Source organism: Sarcophilus harrisii, chromosome 3, assembly GCF_902635505.1.
Source record: "Sarcophilus harrisii chromosome 3, mSarHar1.11, whole genome shotgun sequence".
NCBI classification, from domain to species: domain Eukaryota; kingdom Metazoa; phylum Chordata; class Mammalia; order Dasyuromorphia; family Dasyuridae; genus Sarcophilus; species Sarcophilus harrisii.
This window is the reverse complement of record NC_045428.1, coordinates 395,055,934-395,077,911: the sequence shown is the minus strand read 5'-3', so window position 1 is coordinate 395,077,911 and position 21,978 is coordinate 395,055,934. Positions and strand designations below refer to the sequence as shown.

The 21,978-nt window shown below is 37.4% G+C and overlaps 1 protein-coding gene across 2 annotated transcripts in view; it reads left to right on the top strand.

Moving 5' to 3' along the window:
• The first annotated feature begins 10,632 nt into the window (after nt 1–10,632).
• The window catches only part of AGPS (alkylglycerone phosphate synthase), a 138,475-nt gene continuing 127,129 nt past the window's right edge, over nt 10,633–21,978 (top strand). The window contains exon 1 of one of the 2 annotated variants that reach the window (XM_031960414.1): nt 10,633–10,948. In XM_031960414.1, coding sequence (XP_031816274.1) covers nt 10,707–10,948 — 242 coding nt within the window. In that variant the 5' untranslated portion in view covers nt 10,633–10,706. The remainder of the gene's footprint in view (nt 10,949–21,978) is intronic. The other variant, XR_004233079.1, reaches the window with a different exon arrangement.

Here is a 21,978-nt window from a genome sequence, read left to right as displayed (position 1 = left end):
TCTCCAAGCATATGCTAATATTGTCCAATTGGTAATTAGCCTTAAGTGTTCGGACCTCAGTGTATCAACTCAGTTTCAGCCCATTACAAATACTCTCTCTTCAACTGCATATCTAGGTCTGGGGGCACTGAATAGAAGCCCCAGCCTCAGACTTCTTATAAAAAGATAATTTTGAACTCCAAATCTCTGCAGAAGTAGGATTATAATTTGCCAAGGGACCTCTCTTCTTGGCACAGCTACCTGCCAGGATTCTTGCCCACTGTGAAGATACCCTCTTCTTAGTGATAACCTTTATTTCCCTAACAGGACCTCTGGCTACTAAGAAGTCTGTCTTCCTAGCAAAGCTGGCTTCTCAGTGCCAATTAAAATTCCTTTTGCCATTCATATTCTTCAGGTTCACAAATTCTTGCTCATTGGACCTGAGCTGACCAGAAGGGATTCTCACACCTCAGTCCTCTACCACTAAAACTGCATCAGACTGATAGTAAAAATAAAACAGACATTAATATATGGTTTGCAAAACTTTTTTCTCAAGATAACCTTATAGAGGAGGGGGATCAATATGGTTTTTCATTGTCTATATGAAGAGGATGAGGTATGGTGAAGTTAAGAGATGAGTGAAAGAGAATTCCAGTCATGGAAGACTGGTCCAAGATCATACTAAGCATCAAAATGTGGATTTAAGCCAAGATTTTTTTATTCTAAACCATAGTACAATGGTATATTAAACAAATTCAATTCAGCAACCATTTATTAGACACCGGAGATACAAATACAATGGAGAAAAATTCACTTGTTCTCTAGGAGGGAGGAATGGAGTCAACTTTGAGAAACTCTTGTAAAAATGAGGTTAATGTATCTGTTGTGCTTTTACTGGTGTTAACACATGTATCTGTTGTAATTTTTTAAAATGAAAAAAGATCAGGGTGTTCTTTTCCAGAATGTGAGAGGCAAAATGGTGAAACCTAGTGCAACCAAATATGGCCAAAGAATGAATTTGTGCTTGTCTTCTACCCATCTGTCACAATAGAGGTGGTGTGAAAGAGGGAAAGGTCATCATTTGTTTCTACAGGTCTGAATGTCAACTTTGAACTTTTGTTTGCCTCTACACTGGTTAGAAGCTGAAGGACACAGGACAGGTGAGTGTGTAGAGAAAAAAGTTAAACCCTAGCCTGAGGGTTTAGCTTTCCTAAAGGTCAGGATTTCCTGAATTAGTGGGGTCAGTGTTTCTATAAGAATAAATCTCTTAGGATAAAACTTTTCCCCTTTCTAATTTCTTAATATTCCCATGGAGGGGACCACAATCTTTCTACTAGTCACCATGACTGGATGTATCTTCTTCAATTTCTCACTTTCTTTTAACACTCTCCACCCCCACCCATCCAGTCTGTTGCTAAATCTTGTAGGGTATACTTTCATAACATTTCTTTGTAGGTTCCCTTCTCTCCTCTGATATTGCCAAAGCTCTAGGGCATGTCTTCAGCAATCTCACACTAGACTATTGCAATTAGCTGTTGCTTGGTCTTCCTGACTTAAGCCTCTCTTGCCCCAAAGTCAATCTCCACTCAGCTGCCAAATTGTTCTTCCTAAAGTGCAAGTTTGACTATGTGGTCCCTCTATTCAATTGACTCTAGTATTTCCTTATTACTCCCAGATTAAATATTAAATCCTCTGTTTGGCTTTTAAAGCCCTTTATAACCTGGTCCCTTCTTAGCTTGCCAGTCTTTTAACACCTTATATTCCTTATATTTGTGATCCAGTGATACTGGTCTCTTTGCTGTTCCTCAACCACATGTCCCTCTGTCTCTCAACTGGACGTTTTCTATCACTGAAACATTCTTCCTCTTTATCTCCATCTCCTGGCTTCTCTGGTTCCATTCATATCTCAACTAAAGTCCTACTATCTATAAGAAGCCTAATTCCCTCTTCATGATAATGCCTTTATTCTGATGATTATTTCTAATTTGTTTGGTACTTATGCTGTTTGGACAGAGTTGTTTTCATAGTCTGCTATTAGATTGTAAACTTTTTGAGGGCAGAGGCTGTCTTTTCCTTTTCTTTGTATTCCTGGCACTCAGCACAATGTCTGGAACATAGTAAGTATTTAATAAATGCTTGTTTCTTTATTGACTCATGATATTCAGTCAGTTTAGTGGGAATTATGTCCCTTTCAGGACTTGGGACTTTCCATGAAGAGTTGACGTTGTTTTCTTGTTTGTCTCTTTAAGTCAAGCCCCTAGCACACTGATGTTTAATAAATGCTTGTTGTTGCCACACACAATTAGCTTGTGGGATCCTATGTTCATTCTGTGTGCTCCTGCTGTAGCAGGAATAATAAAAAATACCATCACCCTATCCTCTACCTCATCCTCACTATATACATAATACTCATTTTTCTGAATTCAAATTTGCCTCAGACACTTAACAGCTGTGTGATCCTGAGCAAGTCACTTAACCCTGTTTACCTCAGTTTCCTCATCTGTAAAACTACCTGAAGGAATGGGCAAGTCTCTCTAATATCTTTGCTAAGAAAATCCCAAGTGGGGCCAAAAGAGTTGGACACAACTGAAATGACTAAACTTAAACTGAGCTGCAAAATATTTTTTTTAGTATAAAGTATAAAAGGGTCCCTATTGAGAAACTGTATATAGAATGATGGTGTTAATATTTTTTTTCTTGGTGTTGTTAGGCCAAAATTAGCACAGAGAATTGATCCATACTTTGTTGCATTTCTGCTTCAGAGACTGCAATGAGTGCACAATCAACTACAAACAAAAAGTCATACATCAACACTCCCTCCACTTTAGTTTTGGTTTGTAGCCTTTTCAAGAATTTACCATTAGCGCATTAGCAGACTTTGATTTCATGTTTGTCCTTATTGAAGGCATGTGACAACAGGATTCAAAACATCATGCTTAAAAAGCACGGGAGCTAGCACACAGCTTTGTTTCACTCCATTGATGACTTGGAAATCTTGAGAGCATTGTCCATTGTTCAGAACCTGGGCAGGCATGCCATCATGAAATTGATGTTGATTGTATGACATGGGAGACACTGGCATGAGACAGCCCAGCATGGCGTGCCTCATCAGAGAAGGTGCTGTGTTCTATGAGCAAAACAGAATTGAATTAGCCCAAAGGAAACGCTAGATGCACAAAATTAGAGAAATTACCCCAAATGTTCATATGGATTATTTGTGTCTGGTCTGTGGTAGAGCATTCTGAACTTGTCTTGGTCTGATCAGTCACAGTCAGACACATTATAACTTGACTCTAACATAGTGATGTCATTGTAGTCCTCTTCGAGAATGTAGAATAACAACCAAACAATTTTTTTTCTTTTTTATTAAAGCTTTTTATTTTCAAAACATATGCATGGATAATTTTTCAACACTGACCCTTGCAAAACCTTGTGTTCCAAATTTTCCTCCTTTCTCCCCACTCCATTCCCTAGACAGGAAGTAATCCAATTTATGTTAAACATGTTAAAAATATATGTTAAATCAAATATATGTATACATATTTATATAATTATCTTGCTGCGTAAGAAAAATCACATCAAAAAGGAAAAAATGAGAAAGAAAACAAAATGCAAGCAAATAACAAAAAGAGTGAAAATGTTATATTGCTATCCACACTCAGTTTCCTTAAAATCCACTATTCCTATTGCTAGATTTGGGCGCTCAGGCATGCTTGTAACAAATTTCTCATCCATTTAGTCTCTTAAGGTCCTCCAAGGGGCCTCCCACAGGTTATACTACAGAGGTGGAAGCTTTCTATATTAGCCTTTGGGAAATTCTTTGCTTCAATTGCTACCTGTCCTTAATCACTGAATAGGTGCAACCTCAGTCAAACTGAGACCTGTTGAAGGCCTCCACTTAAAAAGGCCAAGGTCTCCTATTACATCCAGGGCCATCTCCAGCTGTCTTGATCTATATCTGGCCTAGATCTGGAGGGAAAAGCAAGGCAGCTCATCTTGCACAGCTCTCCCTCACTTAAATTCAACTCACTTGCATGTCATGGCATCACTTTCCTTGTGTCATGATCTCTTCAAGAAGAAAGGACAAAACACAACAACAATAGATAAGGTAATGATTGGGTATGACTTTTAATTGTGAAATTATTTATGTGCCTATTATGTGCAAGGCCTTGCTTATAATAGGATATTGACACACAAATGCCAGAGCTAGCTCAGTGTTTGGGAGGCTCCAAACAAAAGTGTGGGAAAGAAGAGGTAGGCTGCCTACCAAACTGAAGGTCTACAGAGCCCATTGTGCTGACGTCATTGCTGTATGCCTGTGAAACTGACAATATACTAGCACCATGCCAGGATAAGATACCAGACACTGAGGTTGTTTCTTAAACTCAACTGCCAGACATTCCGATTTTTCTGCAGAGAGCACAACTCCATTGGACTGACCACACTGTTCAAATGCTAAATGTATGCTTACCAAAAAGATTTATCTTTTGGACAAATCACACAAAACAAATGCTCACAAGGTGGTCATAAAAAGCAATACAAGGATATTTTCAAGGTCTCTCTTAAGAATTTTAGAATTGATTGTATGACATGGAAGACACTGGCACAGGACAGCCAGCATGGCGTGCCTCATCAGAGAAGGTGCTGTGCTCTATGAGCACTATGGATGTTCTCTATGAGAACTGGATTAGCTCAGAAGAAATGCAAGATGCACAAAGGTAGAGTCTACCCCAAATGTTCATAGAGACTATTTATCTCCAAACTGTGGAAGAGCACTCCAAGGTCATATTGGTCAGATGGACACTATAACTCAGCTCTAACATAGTTATGTCATTTTAATCCTCTTTGAGACCGAAGGAAAAAACAACTAATTAGAGGTTAGAGAAATAAGAAAAATAATACATCGTCCTTGCTCTTATCTATCTGTAACATGTAAACCTAACTATATAATACTTAAAATATAAATTAGAACATAATGAGATCAAAAAAAGAACCATTTGTAGTCCCAAATAGTTAAGCTCATTTTCCATTGTGGGGATCAGATAACAGTTTGTGAAAGAGATGGCATCTGAATTGGGCCTTAAAGAACACATGAATAATATGTATATGTATGTATATACACACCCATACATATATATTCATATATACACATACATATATATGGATAGCTTGTCCCAGACTCAGGAAGATGCACCTTCTTGAGTTCAGATCTGATTTCAGACATTTAAGTAGCTGTGTGACCTGGGAAATTCACTTAACCCTTTTTGCCTCAGTTTCCTTATCTATAAAACTAGAAGGAAATAGCCAATAATTCCAGAATCTTTGCCAAGAAAATGCTAAATGGGGTCACAACTGAAAATAAAGCTTAGAGAGGCAGTTTAGCTTGGGTTTCTAGGATTTGAGTTCACTGAATCAACTTCAGATAGGAAGACGTGGATTTAAGTACTACCAATGACAAATAATGGCTTTCAGTGATCTAGGTAATTTTTTAAGACTACAAACTGCAAAAAAGGTCTCTACTTGCTTGTAGTAGTGGACATTTCCTCACCAAGTATTCTTCATACCAAGGAAATTAGGGAGGCAACTTGTGCTCTTCCAACTTTGCCTCTCCCTTGCTCCCCAATATAAAAAATTTAAGAGTATTTTAGTTATGAAGAAGAACAATTGGAGGAAATACCTAAAGAACCTTTATTAGGAGTTTGTATTTGATACAAGAAGCAATTAGGAGTTACTAAAAGTTTCTAAGCTGGAATGGAGTCAATACGAAGTTTAAGGAAGACAATTCAGATTGGGAAGGGTAGAGGTAACTGGCATCAATAGACTTTGTAAAAATAAGAAGGAAAAGGCATACACAGAGCAGATATAGCACTCAACTTAATATGCAGGTTATGTTCCAAAAATCAGTTCATATTCATTCAATTCATTCAAACAGCAAATTTGTTGACTCCAAAGCACAATCTTACATTACAGTTATTTGTGTACTGCACTCCTGCTACTAAATATGGACTCCAGGAGGTAGAGACTATTTCTTACCTAACCTAATATCTCTTTGTTAATAGTACAATATGGTCATACCTTAGGTACCTAATAAATGTGAATTGAATAAAAAGGATGAAAATGCCATTTTCTATTCACTAAAGTATGATATGAACAAGAATAAATACATACAAAATACATGTATAGGCTAGATGCTTGAATCCTTCGAAAGCAGGAAGATCTGCAGCTATTAGGGAGGCTTTTTCCTTTGTTTTCCCCTTTGTTCCTCCACACTGCCCCCTAAACAATTCCTAGAGGCTATGAGAATTCCTTCCCATTAGGATAGTTCTCACTTCTGCACTAGGACTGAACCACTGCTTTTAAGGTTTGGTTGGGATGAGATGGGGCACCACAACTCTAGTCCTCCTGAAAAGAACAAAGACCACCAGTTTACTGACTTTCCCCAGAGCTATTATCTAAATTACTTATATCCTGTAAGGACCCAGGAACCTTACCATCAGCCCCATAACTTGGTACTTTGGGATTTCAAGGCCTTTTCATTTGTCTCTATAATTGAACTTTTTATGTCATCTCCCAAGGTTACAGATTGTGAACAGGAACTTGCCTTATTTTTCTTTTTTGAATCCCCAGCTTGTATCCCAGTAGTAATGGTGCACAGTAAGTCCTTAATAAATCCTTTTCCTCGATTCATTATGATAGTATAGTTAAAATTTTGAATCCCAAACATGTTTAGCAAACAAGAAGATGCTGCTTTAAAAAATCTTTGATTGAAGAAGGGAGGTAATACTTCCAATATATCCTGGCCTAAACAGACCATACACCTGGAGAACTGTGTTTATATCTGGGCACCCCATTTTAGAATGAGCATTCGTAAGTGGGAGAATTTTAAAAGTATTATTTATTGGAATGGTAAAATGTCTTTGAGTTCATGCTACATGAAGGTTGGCAGAAGTGATGGGGAATGTTTAGCTTGGAGAAAAGACTCAGAGGAATCAAGATAGCTATTTTTAAACATATTAAGGGCTGTTCTGTTTAGTTTCCCAAGGAGAAGTCATGAATAATGGATGGAAATTACATGGAGGCAGATTTATATTTGATTTAAGCAAAAAACTTATAAAAAATAACTTTTTAATTTTTTGTACAAACAAAACTAATGCAGACAAGATTAGAAGAGAAGCAATAAACTGGGAAAAAATTTTTATATTCAAGGATTCTGATAAAGACATCACTTCTAAAATATACAGAGAACTGACTCAAATTTATAAGAATTCAAGCCACTCTCCAACTGGTAAATGGTCAAATTTATCTAGTCATTTGAAAAGGTGCTCTCCATTACTCAGAGAAATGCAAATTAAGACAATTCTGAGGTACCACTATATACCTCTCAGATTGGCTAAGATGACAGGAAAAGATAATGACAAATGTTGGAGGGGATGTGGGAAAATGGGACACTATACATTGTTAGTGGAGTTGCGAACTGATTCAACCATTCTGAAGGGCAATTTGACACTATGCCCAAAGGGCTATCAAATAGTACATACCTTTGATCCAGTAGTGTTACTACTGGGCTTGTATCCCAAAGAGGTCATAAAGGAAGGAAGGGGACCCACATGTGCAAAAATGTTTGTGACAACACTTTTGTAGTGGCAAGAAACTGGAACTGAGTGGATGCTCACCAGGTGGAGAATGGTTGAATAAGTTATGGTATATGAATGTTATGGAATATTATTGTTCTATAAGAAATGATCAGGAGGATGATTTTAGAGAGGCCCGAGAGACTTACATGAACTGATGATGCTAAGTGAAGTGAGCAGAACCAGGAGATTATTGTACATAGCAACGGCAAGATTATACTATGATCAATTCTGATGAACATGGCTCTTTTCAACAATGAGATGATTCAGGCCAGTTCTAATGGTTTTGTGATGAAAGCCATCTGCACCCAGAGAGAGGGCTGTGGGAACTGAGGATGGATCACAATATAGTATTTTCACCCTTTTTGTTGTTATTTGCTTGCATTTTGTTTTCTTTCTCATTTTTCCCCTTTTTGATTTGATTTTTCTTGTGCAGCATAGTTGTGGAACTCTTACAGAAGAATTGCACATGTTTAAGATATATTGATTGGATTACTTGCCATCTAAAGAAAGAAGTGGAGAGAGGGAAAGGAAAAAATATGGAACACAAGGTCTTGCAAGGGTGAATGTTGAAAATTATCTGCATACATTTTGAAAATAAAACTTTAATAAAAAATAACTTTTTAATAACTAGCAGCTGAAAAGTTGAGTTGGTGCTCTGAGCTCTGAATACCAATTTTTGGTCTTTAGCTGGCCATGACATTCCTAATTGAATTTTTTAAAGCCAGAACTATATGACCTACCATGAAGAAATTTCGATTTATTAGCAAGGTATAACTTTATGGAATAGGTTGATGAATACGATGTGCCCACTGAGAACTGCAATGCCAGGTAGGGTGTGATGGGAGCAAAGGAGAGACCTCCAGTTAGCTTTGGCTATATATTAGTTTTTTGTTTGTTTGTTTTATTCTGCTTTATTCTGAAAGGAATCTATTAAAACTTTCATCTTTAAATCTTTTACCATTTCTTCTCAAATGAAAGATATCTTACCTACACACGCGCCCAACTACTGTTAATGGAACAAAGGCTAGTGTTGTTTCATCAATATAGTATATGGAAGTTCCTTTAAAAACATCTTCAACATATGGAGTTTGTGGGTTTTCTCAATGCTCTTTGCTAACCACTCTTTTCTCCTCTGAAGACTTAGAAAATGCAGGGTAAAAGATGCTTATGGCAAAAGGTAGGGGAATGTCAGGCGGGTGGTAGGACAAAGTATGTACCTATGAAAACCTGGAAAACTCTCTCATGAGTATTCTACAGCATGAAGTAGAATCCTAAAAGTTTGCAAATCATCTGTGAGAGGTATTTAAAACAAAGTGAAAAAATTAAAATATTTAGAAATTATATACCTAAAAACAACTAGCAAAACCAATTAAATATATGATGATATAATAAAATTGTAAACTCCCTTAACTTGAGGCAAGTATTTTAACAGGAACATTAGTTAACAAGCAAATGTGTTTACTCCAGGTTCATTTCTGACTCAATCTGAAGATAAGGGACTGTCTGCAGTAGTAGCCTTTGCTTTCTTTTTTTTTTCCCCCCCATCTAATTGTGCTCAAGGTGTTAGTCAATCAGCATTTATTAATCAATTAATAAATGTTTATCAAGAGCTTAATATTAGGCAGGCATCAAATTAAGACAACTCTAAGATACCACTACACACCTGTCAGATTGGCTAAGATGACAGGAAAAAATAATGATGATTGTTGGAGGGGATGTGGGAAAATTGGGACATTGATGCATTGTTGGTGGAGTTGTGAACGAATCCAACCATTTTGGAGAGTAGTTTGGAACTATGCTCAAAAAGTTATCAAACTGTGCATACCCTTTGATCCAGCAGTGTTACTACTGGGATTATATCCCAAAGAGATTATAAAGAAGGGAAAGGGACCTGTATGTGCACGAATGTTTGTGGCAGCCCTTTTTGTAGTGGCTAGAAACTGGAAACTGAATGGTGTCCATCAGTTGGAGAATGGCTGAATAAATTGTGGTATATGAAAATTATGGAATATTACTGTTCTGTAAGAAATGACCAACAGGATGATTTTGATTTCAGAAAGGCCTGGAGAGACTTACACGAACTGATGCTGAGTGAAATGAGCAGGACCAGGAGATCATTATATACTTCAACAACAATACTATATGATGACCAGTTCTGATGGACCAGGCCATCCTCAGCAATGAGATCAACCAAATCATTTCCAATGGAGCAGTAATGAACTGAACTAGCTATGCCCAGAGAAAGAACTCTGGGAGATGACTAAAACCATTACATTGAATTCCAATCCCTATATTTATGCCCACCTGCATTTTTGATTTCCTTCACAGGCTAATTGTACAATATTTCAGAGTCTGATTCTTTCTGTACAGCAAAATAACGCTTTTGGTCATGCATACTTATTTGTATCTAAGTTATATTTTAATATATTTAACATCTACTGGTCATCCTGCCATTGGGAGGGGTGGGGTAAGAGGTGAAAAATGGAACAAGAGGTTTGGCAACTTGTTAATGCTGTAAAGTTACCCATGTATATATCCTGTAAATAAAAGGCTATTAAATTAAAAAAAAAAAAAAAAGAAAAAAAAATATTAGGCAGGCATCGTGCGATACAAAAAGAGGTCAAAGGCAGCCCCTGCCCGTAAGGAGCGTACAATCCATGAGATTGTGCACAGAGGAGGCAATTCACAAACACACACGGCGCTAATGTAAAACACTTACACGAAGAAAGGCACCAGCAGCCCCTTCCCTCCGGGACCTCCCATTCTCGCAGGGAAGGGAAAACACGAAAATGACTGGGAGATCTCCAACGACTGAAACACTTCCATCGGATTTAGCAGCGTCACGGTCGCAGAGGCAAACGCCAACGGGGACGGTCCACCTGTTACCCATCCCTGGCAAAGGCGGCACGTGGGAGGGCGTCGCCATCCCCCAGCTCCCGCCCCCGCCTGCGCGTGCGCGCGACACACCTGCCTCCAGGCGCGAGGGGGGCGGGGCAGCCGCTGCCCCAGACGCCGCGGTGGCTGCTGGGATGCGCCACAGCGAATGACCTTTCACCTGCGCCCAGCAGCCTCGGGCTGCACAAGGCGGAAGCCATGGCGGAGGCAGCGGCGTCGGCGGCTGCCGATGGGGCGGGCTGCGGCTCGGGCTCATCCCTGGAGCGAGAGCGGGAGAGGGTCTGCGCCGGGAGAAGGCTCCGGGTCCTCTCGGGCCATCTGCAGGGCCGTGCCCCGGCGGCGGCTCTCGTTCTCAACGAGTGCAGAGGCCGGGCCCCGGCGGCAGCACCGGCGGCGCCTCCGCCCGCGGCTCCCGAGTCCAGCAGCATCCCCAAGAAGCGGTATGTAGCGGCGAGGGGGGCGGGGGAAGGGCCGCGCAGAGGGACCAGCCCGTGCGGTGACGAGGGCGACGCCGGGGAGCCCGGGGCCGCCGGGCCGGGCCGGGTCGCGCGTACGGGCAGCCGGACCCCGGACTGCGCAGCCCAGCCTCCGGCTTGGGGGTCTGGCCACATTGGGGCTGAGAGCGAGGGGACACCCCGGGCTGGCTCTCCGGCTGCGTCCGGCGGGGACCTGACCTGGGCCGCCTTAGGCTTGGCTGAGAGTCCGAGACTTAGGAACAACTTGGGCTTCGTTAGGGCTGGGTTGGTGGTGGCGGTGCATGCAGGGCCGGCTACATAGAGCAGTGGCTAAAGCCCTGGATCATGAAGGCAGGAAGATCTGAGTTCCAGTTCGCCCCCAGACCTTGAGGCAAAGTCCTGGTCAAGGCATCGGACTTGTCTGCCTCGGTTTCCTCAGCTGTATAATGGACAAAACGATAGTATCTCTCTCTCAGGGTTGTGAAGATCACTTGTAAAGAGCTTAGTGCAATGCCCGGCAAATGGTAACCATTTAGTAAAGCTCATCCCCTTCCCATTTCCTTCCTTCCTCTGTGTTGGGGCAGGGGACCAGTTGTGGAGGGATTCCTAGCCAGAATCTTTCTGAGAACTGGCTCTGGGGGGGTGATTGGGGGGTACCGTGGGTTCTGGATTGACTAGCTCCCAGAGTTTACCATGCGAAATGTCCAAAGGATGTTTACCGATTAGAGATCTCTGGTGGTGAGAGGAACCCTACCTTCTTCTTTTTTTTTTTTTTTTTTTAAAGAGTAACAGACCTTTATCTAGTAGGTAATGACTTGGGAAAGGATTGTACTTAGACTCTTTTGATGACTGACAGTGAGACTTGTGGAGAAAAACATTGGATTCTGCCCCATGAATTGTTCCCTTCATTTTAATGGGGATTTTGATTTGAATTGAACCCATACAAGCAGAAGTAGTGATCTGGGGCTTCTAGTTTCTATTGGAAGAGATGGCTGCAGGGAACTTTGAAATCTGTGTGATGGTTTTGTGGAAGATAGAACCTGGAAATCTCCTGTGAAACTATGAATGGAGAATAGATGTAGGCAACTTTTGGTGTCTTCAATTTTCTCAAGCAGTGGAGCTAGGGCTACCATGGGGAATCCTGATAGGAGCATCGGCTAGGGTGGCTATATTCAGGTCTTTCAGGCTTTGGTGTATTTGTAGTCTTGCCCTTTCAGAATGTTTTCACATAGTTGTCTCATTTGTTCCCAACAAAATCTGTTAGGTTGCACAGGTCAATAATGTCCTTATGATTAGATATTGTTTGATCCAGAGTTGGGAAGTAGAAAAACTCTGGATTTTGATTAGGAGATTTTGTAGCTGGTAGGAACGATGGATTCAAGTTTCAAAGTGGAGATGTTATCTTTAGTTAAAAGGCTTTTATTAAATCTGTAGTGACCTGGTTGACTTGTCATAGATTTTTTTTCCTTCATTCGGATTCCCATAACTTTTTTACTTCACTTCCTTCCCTGTTAGCCATAGGGGAGTGTCTTCTTATTCCCTGGTAATTTATATTACTTGCCTAGTGGTAAAAAATCAATTACATAAAAGTTTTGTGAGGTTTGACTCATAGTTAGTGATGATTCATATATAATCAACTTTTCTAACCAGTGTCTGTGACTAGGGACACTAGATGCTGAGCCCATCAGGTGTCTGGCCTGTCATTAAGTATTGCATAGTAGAAAGTATTCCCAGATTTTGGTGTCAAGAGCCTTTTGCCACTGGTTCAAATTCTGACTCTTGACATTTACCAGATTTATGACCATGGACTAGTCACTTAACCTATCAGAGTCTCAATTTCTTCATCAATAAAATAGAGATAATACGTCCACTATCTGTCTTGGGGGCATTGGAAATTTTAAAATTAAAAATTTTTAAATAGAATATAAGCTATGTAAATGTGAATTATTATTGTTCCGTGTGAGCTAATTTTGTAGATTATTTGTGGTGAATCAAGGCCTTACTTCCATCATCCACTTCCCTGCTAGGTCCTAACATATTAACTAGTAGAACCAAGCCAGAGGAGGATCAGGGCTGATGAAGGAACAAGACAGAGTGAACCGTGTGTCAGAATATGATTGTGTTTTATTTCCAAAATCAAATTATCTTGAGGTTTATTCATTGTTTTGTGTTAACTGAAACTTTTCTCCTTTCTGTTGGCACAGATAATCAAGTTGAATCCTTGTGTTCTTATTGATTTATCAGATTACTAGCCATGGTTAAATATATTTTAAGACTAGGAATGATGGTCTCTTCTGTGAATCCTCATCTCTTGTTTTTTTGTATTTTGCTCATAATAGCATATCATCAGAATGACCCGAACATTTTGGAAAAAGCAGCACTGTGTGGTGGATGGACTTGGATTCAGAAGCTGGGAAGTTGGGTTCTAATCTTGGCATTCTTTCTACTTGTATGATTCAAAGCAAGCAATTTTATTTCTCTTGGTCTCAATTTGCTCATCTGTAAAATGAGGGAATTGAATTCTGCCTGAAGTCTCTGATAACCCCCATCTATATCTGCAAACTTAATTGAACAATTCCAGTTTGTTTGCATTTTTTCAATAGTGACTTAATGTAATGATCTGATCACTTCTGCCACTCAGATCTGATAATTTTGAACTTGGTTGTGACAGTGGGTAGAGTTTCTAGATTGTCAGTCTGCTTTTAGTCCTTTGGTACTTTACCTTTTCTAAAAGCACGTTGTGCTCTTTGATAAAGGGAATTCTTTTTACTTAGTCTTACCTAGCTTTGATTTTCAGCTCTTAGGAAGTAGTGTAATAGTCCAGGAGTCAGAAAACCCATGTTCATGTCCCTGGTCTATGTGTAACTTATTAGTTGTTTAATTACAGCCTATCTCTTCATTCCTTTGAACTTCCTTTTCTTGATTGCTTACATTTAAGTGCTTTATATATATTATCTAGTATTCTCAGTGAAGTGAGGTATTGGCTATTCTTATTCTTTTTTGGCATGATGAAATAGACATTAAGTGACTTTATCCACAGGTTGAATATATAGTGGTTGAGGCAAGATTTGAACCCTGGTTTTTAGTGTGCTAAAATCACTCATTGGTATGATTGAACAGGACTCCATTTAATCTTAGCCTTCTAAGTGAGGCCTTTCCTTAGTTCTTCTCTGACCGTGTGATCATCAGTGTCCTGGTCAATCAAATCATCATATAGTAGTACTTTCTTAAGATTCTGTTTGTACACTGATCTATGGGCATATTATTTCTCCTTACAGAGTATAATATGCTTCTTGAGGACAGGGACTATTCCCTAGCACCTAGCATCCTACAGGTCATCTAATAAGGGTTTAATATATGCTTTTTGATTGATGCTTGATCTGTAAGGACCCTTCCACACATCACAATTTATCATTCTATGAAACTTTGTATTCCTCCCAAAGCAAAAGAGTGCTAGCACTTTTTGGGTACTTAATAAATGTTGTGCTCATGGTGTTACCAGGAATCATATTTTTCTGTAGCAACTTGTTTTGTATTTGAATTATTTCAAATAGCTTCTTTCTAAAGATTGTATCCTTATGGACTAGAGAGAATTCCTTCTTTTCATTTTTTCCCCATTTATTGATAACATATTACCTGACTCCCAACTTTTGTTCTAGCTGCAGTTTGTATTGTACCGATCATAGAAATCCTGTTCCAATCTTAAGTTTGTCTCCTTGATTCAAAATCAAATTAACAGCAATGTGAAAATAGTTTCATTTATGCATAATGCTTGTACAGATATTTATTATACATATATAGTTTTTAGCATGTTACTGAGACTGGTGAAAGATAAATTTTTGTTTTAAAAAATCGAATTCGTTAAGAAATTAAATATATTTTTATTAATAATTTTTCCATCGTTCAGATTTTCCCCAGTCTTTTACCCCTCCTTTCCTAGAAAACTATCCTGCATAACAAAAAAAAAATTGTTTTTTAAGAAAAAGAGGAAAAGAAACATTAAGCAAGATGGTCAATATGTTGAGAAAAATCTGATGTTGTATGGAAAGCTTCATATTGGTAAGCCTTCTCCATTTCCCTACTGCACTACTTTTGTGTAGAGTGCTGGGCCTGGAGTCAAAAAGACCAGAATGCAAATATGACTTCAAACAGCAGTTGTGTGACCTTAGGCAAATCATTTAAATCTCTGTTTTGACTCAATTTCTTTCAACTGTAAAATGAAGATAATAATAGCACTTACTGCCTGCAGTTGTTTTAAGGATCAAATGAAATTTTTGTAAAGCACTTAGCATAATTCCTGGCACTTAGTAAATGTCTAATAAATGCTTATTTCTTTCCTTCATTCTCCAAAAGAGTTGAGAAAGACATTTCCTCATATTTCTTCTTTGGAGTCAAACCTGTTCTTTGTGTTTTTTTAGCCTTCATTGTCAATTGTTTTATGGTAGTTATTCTTTCCATTTACATTGTTGTGGGCAGTTTGTATATTATTTACTTGGCTCTGATTACTTCAGTTTGCATCAGTTCACTTAAACTTTTGCATGATTGTGTTCATCATGTTCATTGTTTCTTATAGCACAGTAATGTTCTGTTAGAGTCATGTGCCATAATTTTTTCAGTCAGTCTTTAATCTATAGGCATGTACTTTATTGATAATAATTTATTATTACAAAAAACTGCTATAAATATTTTGATATATACGTAGTTTTTCTTTTTGTCAAATCCTCTTTGAGGTTCTGAATTTCTCTTAAGTCAAGGGTTATGGACATTTTAACCACTTTATAATTCCAGGTTGCTTTTTAATTCACTGCTTGAGCAGCAATTCATTAAGGAAAGCTATAGAATTCTACTTATATTTTTGCCCTTATTTTCTAGAAAGCTGAAAATTTTCAGACATCATAATACATAATTTTAGCCTATAAAAGCAGAAGCATTCCATAAGGATTTTCTTTTGCAAAATTACATTCCCTTTGAAATAATCTTAACTATATCTTGGAACAGGAATACTTTATAGGGGTTTCTTTTTTAAACGTCGAGATCTTAATTTGAAGCCTCCTTTTGCTATAGAGTTTAATTTAATTCAACTGTGTTTATTAAATGCCTACCATGTGCGGAACCCTGTGCAAAATACTAGGTGTGATATAAAGTTTAATTTAGATACTGTCTCTCCTCTCATGAAGTTGGTAGTCTAATAGTTCTTCATGTGGAGAATGTGCTTACTTTACACGTATTTATTTCCTTTCCTTTCTTCAGAACTTTAGAATCCAACAGATGCAAAGAAGCTCAGTAATTATCTGGTCCATCTCATGCCTTAAAGAAGCCTAATATATAGATTATCTTATTTCTCTTTGATTACTTCAGATGGAGAACTCCTGCTTTTGGGACAGATTATTTTGCTTTTGAATCTCTCTAATTGTTAAATATTTCTATTAATCTGAGCACTGGCGCTTTGTAACTTAAAGTAATTGGTCTTAGTTTTGCCCTTTGTGGCCCAACAAAGCAAGTGTAGTTTCTTTTTAAACTAACAATCCTTCAGATATTTGAAGATAGTTCATCATTTTCTTATTAAATGTCTTCTCTGTGCTTAATATTCTTAATTCATAGTAACATTCCTTTAGAGCTGGAAGAGATAGTAAAGGTTATGTTATATAAACTTCATCTTACAGATGATGAAATTGAGGACCAGCGATGTGCTTAGCTAAGATTACATTTGTGTCAGCCATGATATAAACAATTGCATCTTTTGACTCCAAAGACTGAACTCTTTCTACTGTATCGTTCTGCTTTAGAAATATAACTTGTTCTCAAATCTCCTTAACATTTTGTTTTCTCATTCTTGGATAAAACCAAGCTTGCTGATGTTATTGCCAAAATGTGGTACTTAGAACTTAGAACTAAGCACAATATTCCAGGTGTGGCCTGAACAGGTTAAAGTAGAGTAAAATTGAAAAGCTACGACCCTGACTAATATGTACTCACTAATATAACCCAGGATTGAGTTGCCTTTTTTTTTCTTTTCTTCTTTCTTTCTTTCTTTCTTTCTTTCTTTCTTTCTTTCTTTCTTTCTTTCTTTCTTTCTTTCTTTCTTTCTTTCTTTCTTTCTTTCTTTCTCTCTCTCTCTCTCTCTCTCTCTCTCTCTCTCTCTCTCTCTCTCTCTCTCTCTTTCTTTCTTTTCTTTTTTTCTTTTTTTATGGCTGTTGTTCCTAGTTTAGAATATCTTTTGTTGGCTGATTAAGCTTATAGTCATTTAGAAAATCCCCTGTCCTTAACACGGACTGTTGTCTATTTTCCCTCAAATCATGTATTCATACAGTTTATTAGTTTTATCCAAGTTTAGATTTCATATTTATTCCTGTTACATTTCATCATATTAGGCATAATTTACAAATGAGGAAATTTCTATAATTAAGTGGAATCACCATCAAATTCATAGTTACTTTATATTGTTCTTTTCAACCCTGTGCATATGTTTGTGTGCAAAAATATTGCAGGGTCCTTTTTGCCAGTTTAGAGTTTGTAGTCATAAGAAATAAGATGAAGAATGAATTTTGAAGATAGCTTACTCACAAAAAGAATTTTTTTAAACTAACCTAATTGGCAGAAAAGAACAATGTGGGGGAGAAGTAGTTTCAGGGGGGAATGGGGGAAAGTAGAACAAAGAAAGTGAGAGAATTTCTTAATTTCCTTCTAGTTATAAATCATATAGTTATATGATCAAATCAAACTGTAAGTCTTTTAAAACTCACTTCTTTGCAAACCCACTTTCTTCTCTGCTTCTCTATTTCTGTCAGCTTAATCACCAATCTCATGGGCTTTGATGTCTGATTTCCTTCTCCTCTATTTGTCAGGCATTAAATACTGTTTATTTCTCTTCAACACTCTTTCTCAGATCCTGCATAGATGCAAGGTCTATCCAAAAAACCTTGCATTTGGAGCTTGAGAATCTGGGTTTAAGTATTATACCTTTGCTACTTGTGACCTTGGGAAACCCCTTACAATTTCTCTCCCACAGTTTCTTCATCTGTAAATGAAGACGTTGGGTTAGGTGATCTCTAAAAATCATCCCTGGTCTAATATTCCTTGATTGATTCCAGTTTACAAGAGTATCACCTTAATGCAGGACCTTTCATTTCATGGTATTAGTCCCTTTTGGGTAATCTTGTTTGTAGAATCTTCTTCTTTAGTCTCTTTCAGAGGTTGGTGTTCCTAAAACAGACTTTGTCAGAATTATATTTTAGTCAGGTATCTGAAGAATGCCTTACTTGATGCCCTTTGTGTCCTCAGCATTTAGAGGCTTTCATAAACGCCCAAAAGGGGACAGAGCCAAAGCTAAAAAATGAGGACTTTTTGGTAGTAAAAAATTTTTCAGCAAGTAAACATTGCTGAGAACAGATACTGTTCTTTAGACACATAATTAAGGTACATTGTCCTAAAACATTGCTTTGCATATTTTTGGTTTTTGCTCTTAAGTATTCCTTGATTACCAAATAAGTCTATACTTTTTATTCCTGGCATTAAAGGCTCTCTATGATTCACTCCTTCAATAATTCATAATGCTCTACATAGTTTCCTAACTTCACCTCATCAACTGTCTATACTATTCAATTTGAATGTGGAAATTATTGTGCAATGTACAATTGTAGATAATTTCTTCATCACTTTTTGGGTGACACTCAACTTTTTATTTTTTGAAGGGTAATCCATGATTTGCAGGCACATATTTTCATTAGAAGAATGTTGTTGTTCACAAAGTAAATGTTTTGGGGAGAAGCTCTTACTCCTTGAAAGTATTGAATAATTTTCCAAAGACTGTCCAATCCCTTTATCCTCTTTTTCCATTTTATGTCCAATTCATTGCTTGTATTCACTGTGTGTGTGTGTGCGTGCGTGTGTGTGTGTGTGTGTGAGAGAGAGAGAGAGAGAGAGAGAGACAGACCATGACCAATGAGAAATACTCGCACATGTTTTGATAAATGAAATAATAATGGATAAGTTGACTGCATATTATAGGCTGAACAAGAGTGATTGCTTTTTCTTGAGTATGGTATTTTGTATTATTATTTTTCCTGTGTTTTAGCATCCTGACTAGATTGTAAACTTGTTGAAAGTAGGGACTATTTTATTGTCTCCTTACCATACTCAGTATCTGGTAGTAGTAGTAAATTCTCAGTAAGTATTAATGAAGAATTTGAGAGTGATATATACATATATATATATATATATATATACACACACACACACACACGCACATGATATATACAAAATCAGGGACATATTTGATTCCTATTTTGTTTTTTAAAAATAAATTTGCTTTTACATGCATTACCACACCCATCCCCTACCCTTAAAATTAACCAAAAAAGCCCAATAAGAAATGAAAATCCAAACCCCCATCATAAACATTTAACAAAACTTTCCCATATTATTCATCCCTGAAAATATATGTTTCTCTGCATTTTTAATACAAAGAGATGCACCTTTCCTTTTTCTCTCTGGCAGGAGGTAAATGTCATATCTCATCTTAATTGTTTTGGACTTATGGTTTATCATTGCATTGATCAGTCTTCTGAAGTCTTTCAAAGTTGTTTTTCTCTTTAATATCATTGTGTAAATTATTTTCTTAGATCTGCCCACTTTGTTTTCCATGGTTTATAAAGAAGTCTTCCCAGTTTCCTTTGAAACATTTGATTTCATTTTTCCTTATATCATCATAATATTTCATTACATTTATGTAACCACAGTTTACTTAGCCATTCCCTAGGAAGAGGGGCAGTCTCTTAATTTCTCATTTTTGACTTCTATAAAAAGAGCTGTTGCATATTATTATTGTACTTATAAACTCTGGATTGAAAGTTATATATATATAGTTTGTTAGCTTTTGGGCATAGGTTTTTCTTATTGAACCAAAATCTGTATTTTATTACTGCACCCATTTGTTCTAGTTCTGCCTTTTGTGGCAGTGTGGCAGAAGTTTAAACTCTTGTCAACATGGTATCATTTCAGAAAAACGCAATGATGTATCCTCTCTTAAGTTTTGTCTTCTTCATGCTAAACAAACTAATTTCTGTCAGTTAGTTTCTCTCACCATTCTAGTTGAACAATAACATTTCGTCATCCAGAAGTGAACACAATGCTCAGATATGTTCTGACCTGGACATAGTATGAGGATTTATTATCACTTCTCTTAATGTTAATGTAGCTTCTAATTGCATTCACTCTTTTAGCTGCCTTATCAAATTCTTGACACATCCTTATTGACCATTAAGATTCTGAGGTCTTTTTCATATAAGCAACTTTTCCCTTAAAATTGTATTTTTCCCAGAACCAGTTAATGACATTAGACAGAGTACATGCATATGTGTATATAGGTAGTATCATGAAAGGGATATGATTCAATTATGTGGCACAGATACGACTCTTAAAAAAGGAATTAGTTTGGATCTAAATGAAAACCAAGCATATTAGTAAAATAAAAAAATAGATAAAATTATTTCAATTAACAGTACTGTTACTTTATTAACCACCACCATAATGCTCTTAAATTTAACTTTTTTCAATGAGCAAAAATTAATCTCCCTCCCAGCACTCCTCCATTATGTGTAGGGGGGAAAAGGAGGGATAATGAGGGTGAAAAAGAAAAACAAACACTTATAGCACATGCAAAATAAATTACACAAAATTAGAAGTGGTCTGAATTGACAGAATTTTAGAGCTTGAGGCAAACCTATTTGTTTAATTCTTATTTTTGCTTGTACCATTACATCAATTGGTGAAGGGAGTTTCTAGGGACGAATTTCTATCTAACACATTTCTACTTTTTCTGCAGTTGAGTTGCCTGGGGCACTGAGAAGTGCTCTGGATCCATAACCAAGATTTTTCAGGAGACTGGAACTCCTATCTCCTGACTTCCAGTAAAGTTTTTTTCCCCTAGTATACCACAATCTTCTTTCAACCATCTTATTTTAGAGGTAATGGAATTCTTGCAGGTCTAAGGTAAAAATTCCAGGTTTCCAGGTTAGATTTAGATATGGAGCAAATCAGAATTGAGTTTTAATGGGTAAACCTAAAGCATAAGTCTAAGGAGATAATAATAATAGTAGCTGACATTTATATTATGCTTTAAGATATGCAAAGTTCTTTACTTTGAGTCATGCAACAATTTTTTGAACTGGTTTTGTAAGTATTATCCTTAATTTATAGGTGAGGAAATTGCTTCAAATGTCAGTTAATTAACAAACACTTAGTGTTTACTTAATGCTAGATAACATGCTAGGCGTTGGAAATAAAAAGACCAAGAGAAACATTAACCCTCAAGGAATCTGCATTTATTTGGAGGATATAATATGTACATACATGGATAAATTCAAAGTGATCTTGATGGGGAACATAGTGGCAGCTGGGGGTTGTGGTGGGGTGGAGATTGGGGAAATAGATTTCAAAGATGTCATATAAACAAAATCTGGAAGGAAATCACAGAATATAAGAGGAAGAGATGAGGCAGTGCATCCCTCATGGTATCCTTTCAGATACGTGCAGACAATGATTGCCTCCTCTCTAAGTTTTTGTCTTCTCCATGCTAAACAGACTAATTTATGTCAGTTAATTTCTCTCACTATTCTAGATGAACTTCAACTTTACAGTATCCTTTCTGAAATGCCAGTGAAATGAAGTGAAGGCAATGCTCTGATATGGGGGAATTAATCAGTAGGAAAGGGGGTTAATCAGTAAGAAGGCACCAACTTGGGAAATGGAATGATTCTGTGAGAAGACTAGTTTAATTGCATTGTAGAGTATATGAAAGGTAGTAAAGTATAAAGCACAAAAGGTAAGTTGGGCCAAGTTATGATGCTCTTTAAATGGCTAATACAAATTTATGTTTGTTCCTGAGCTAATAGAGAATCACTGGAATCTGTTGAGTAGGTTCACACAACTGTTAGATATTAGAAGTTTTATTTGAACTTAAGTGTACCTGACTCCAAGTCTAGCATTCTATTTACTATTCCATGCTCCTTTTTAAA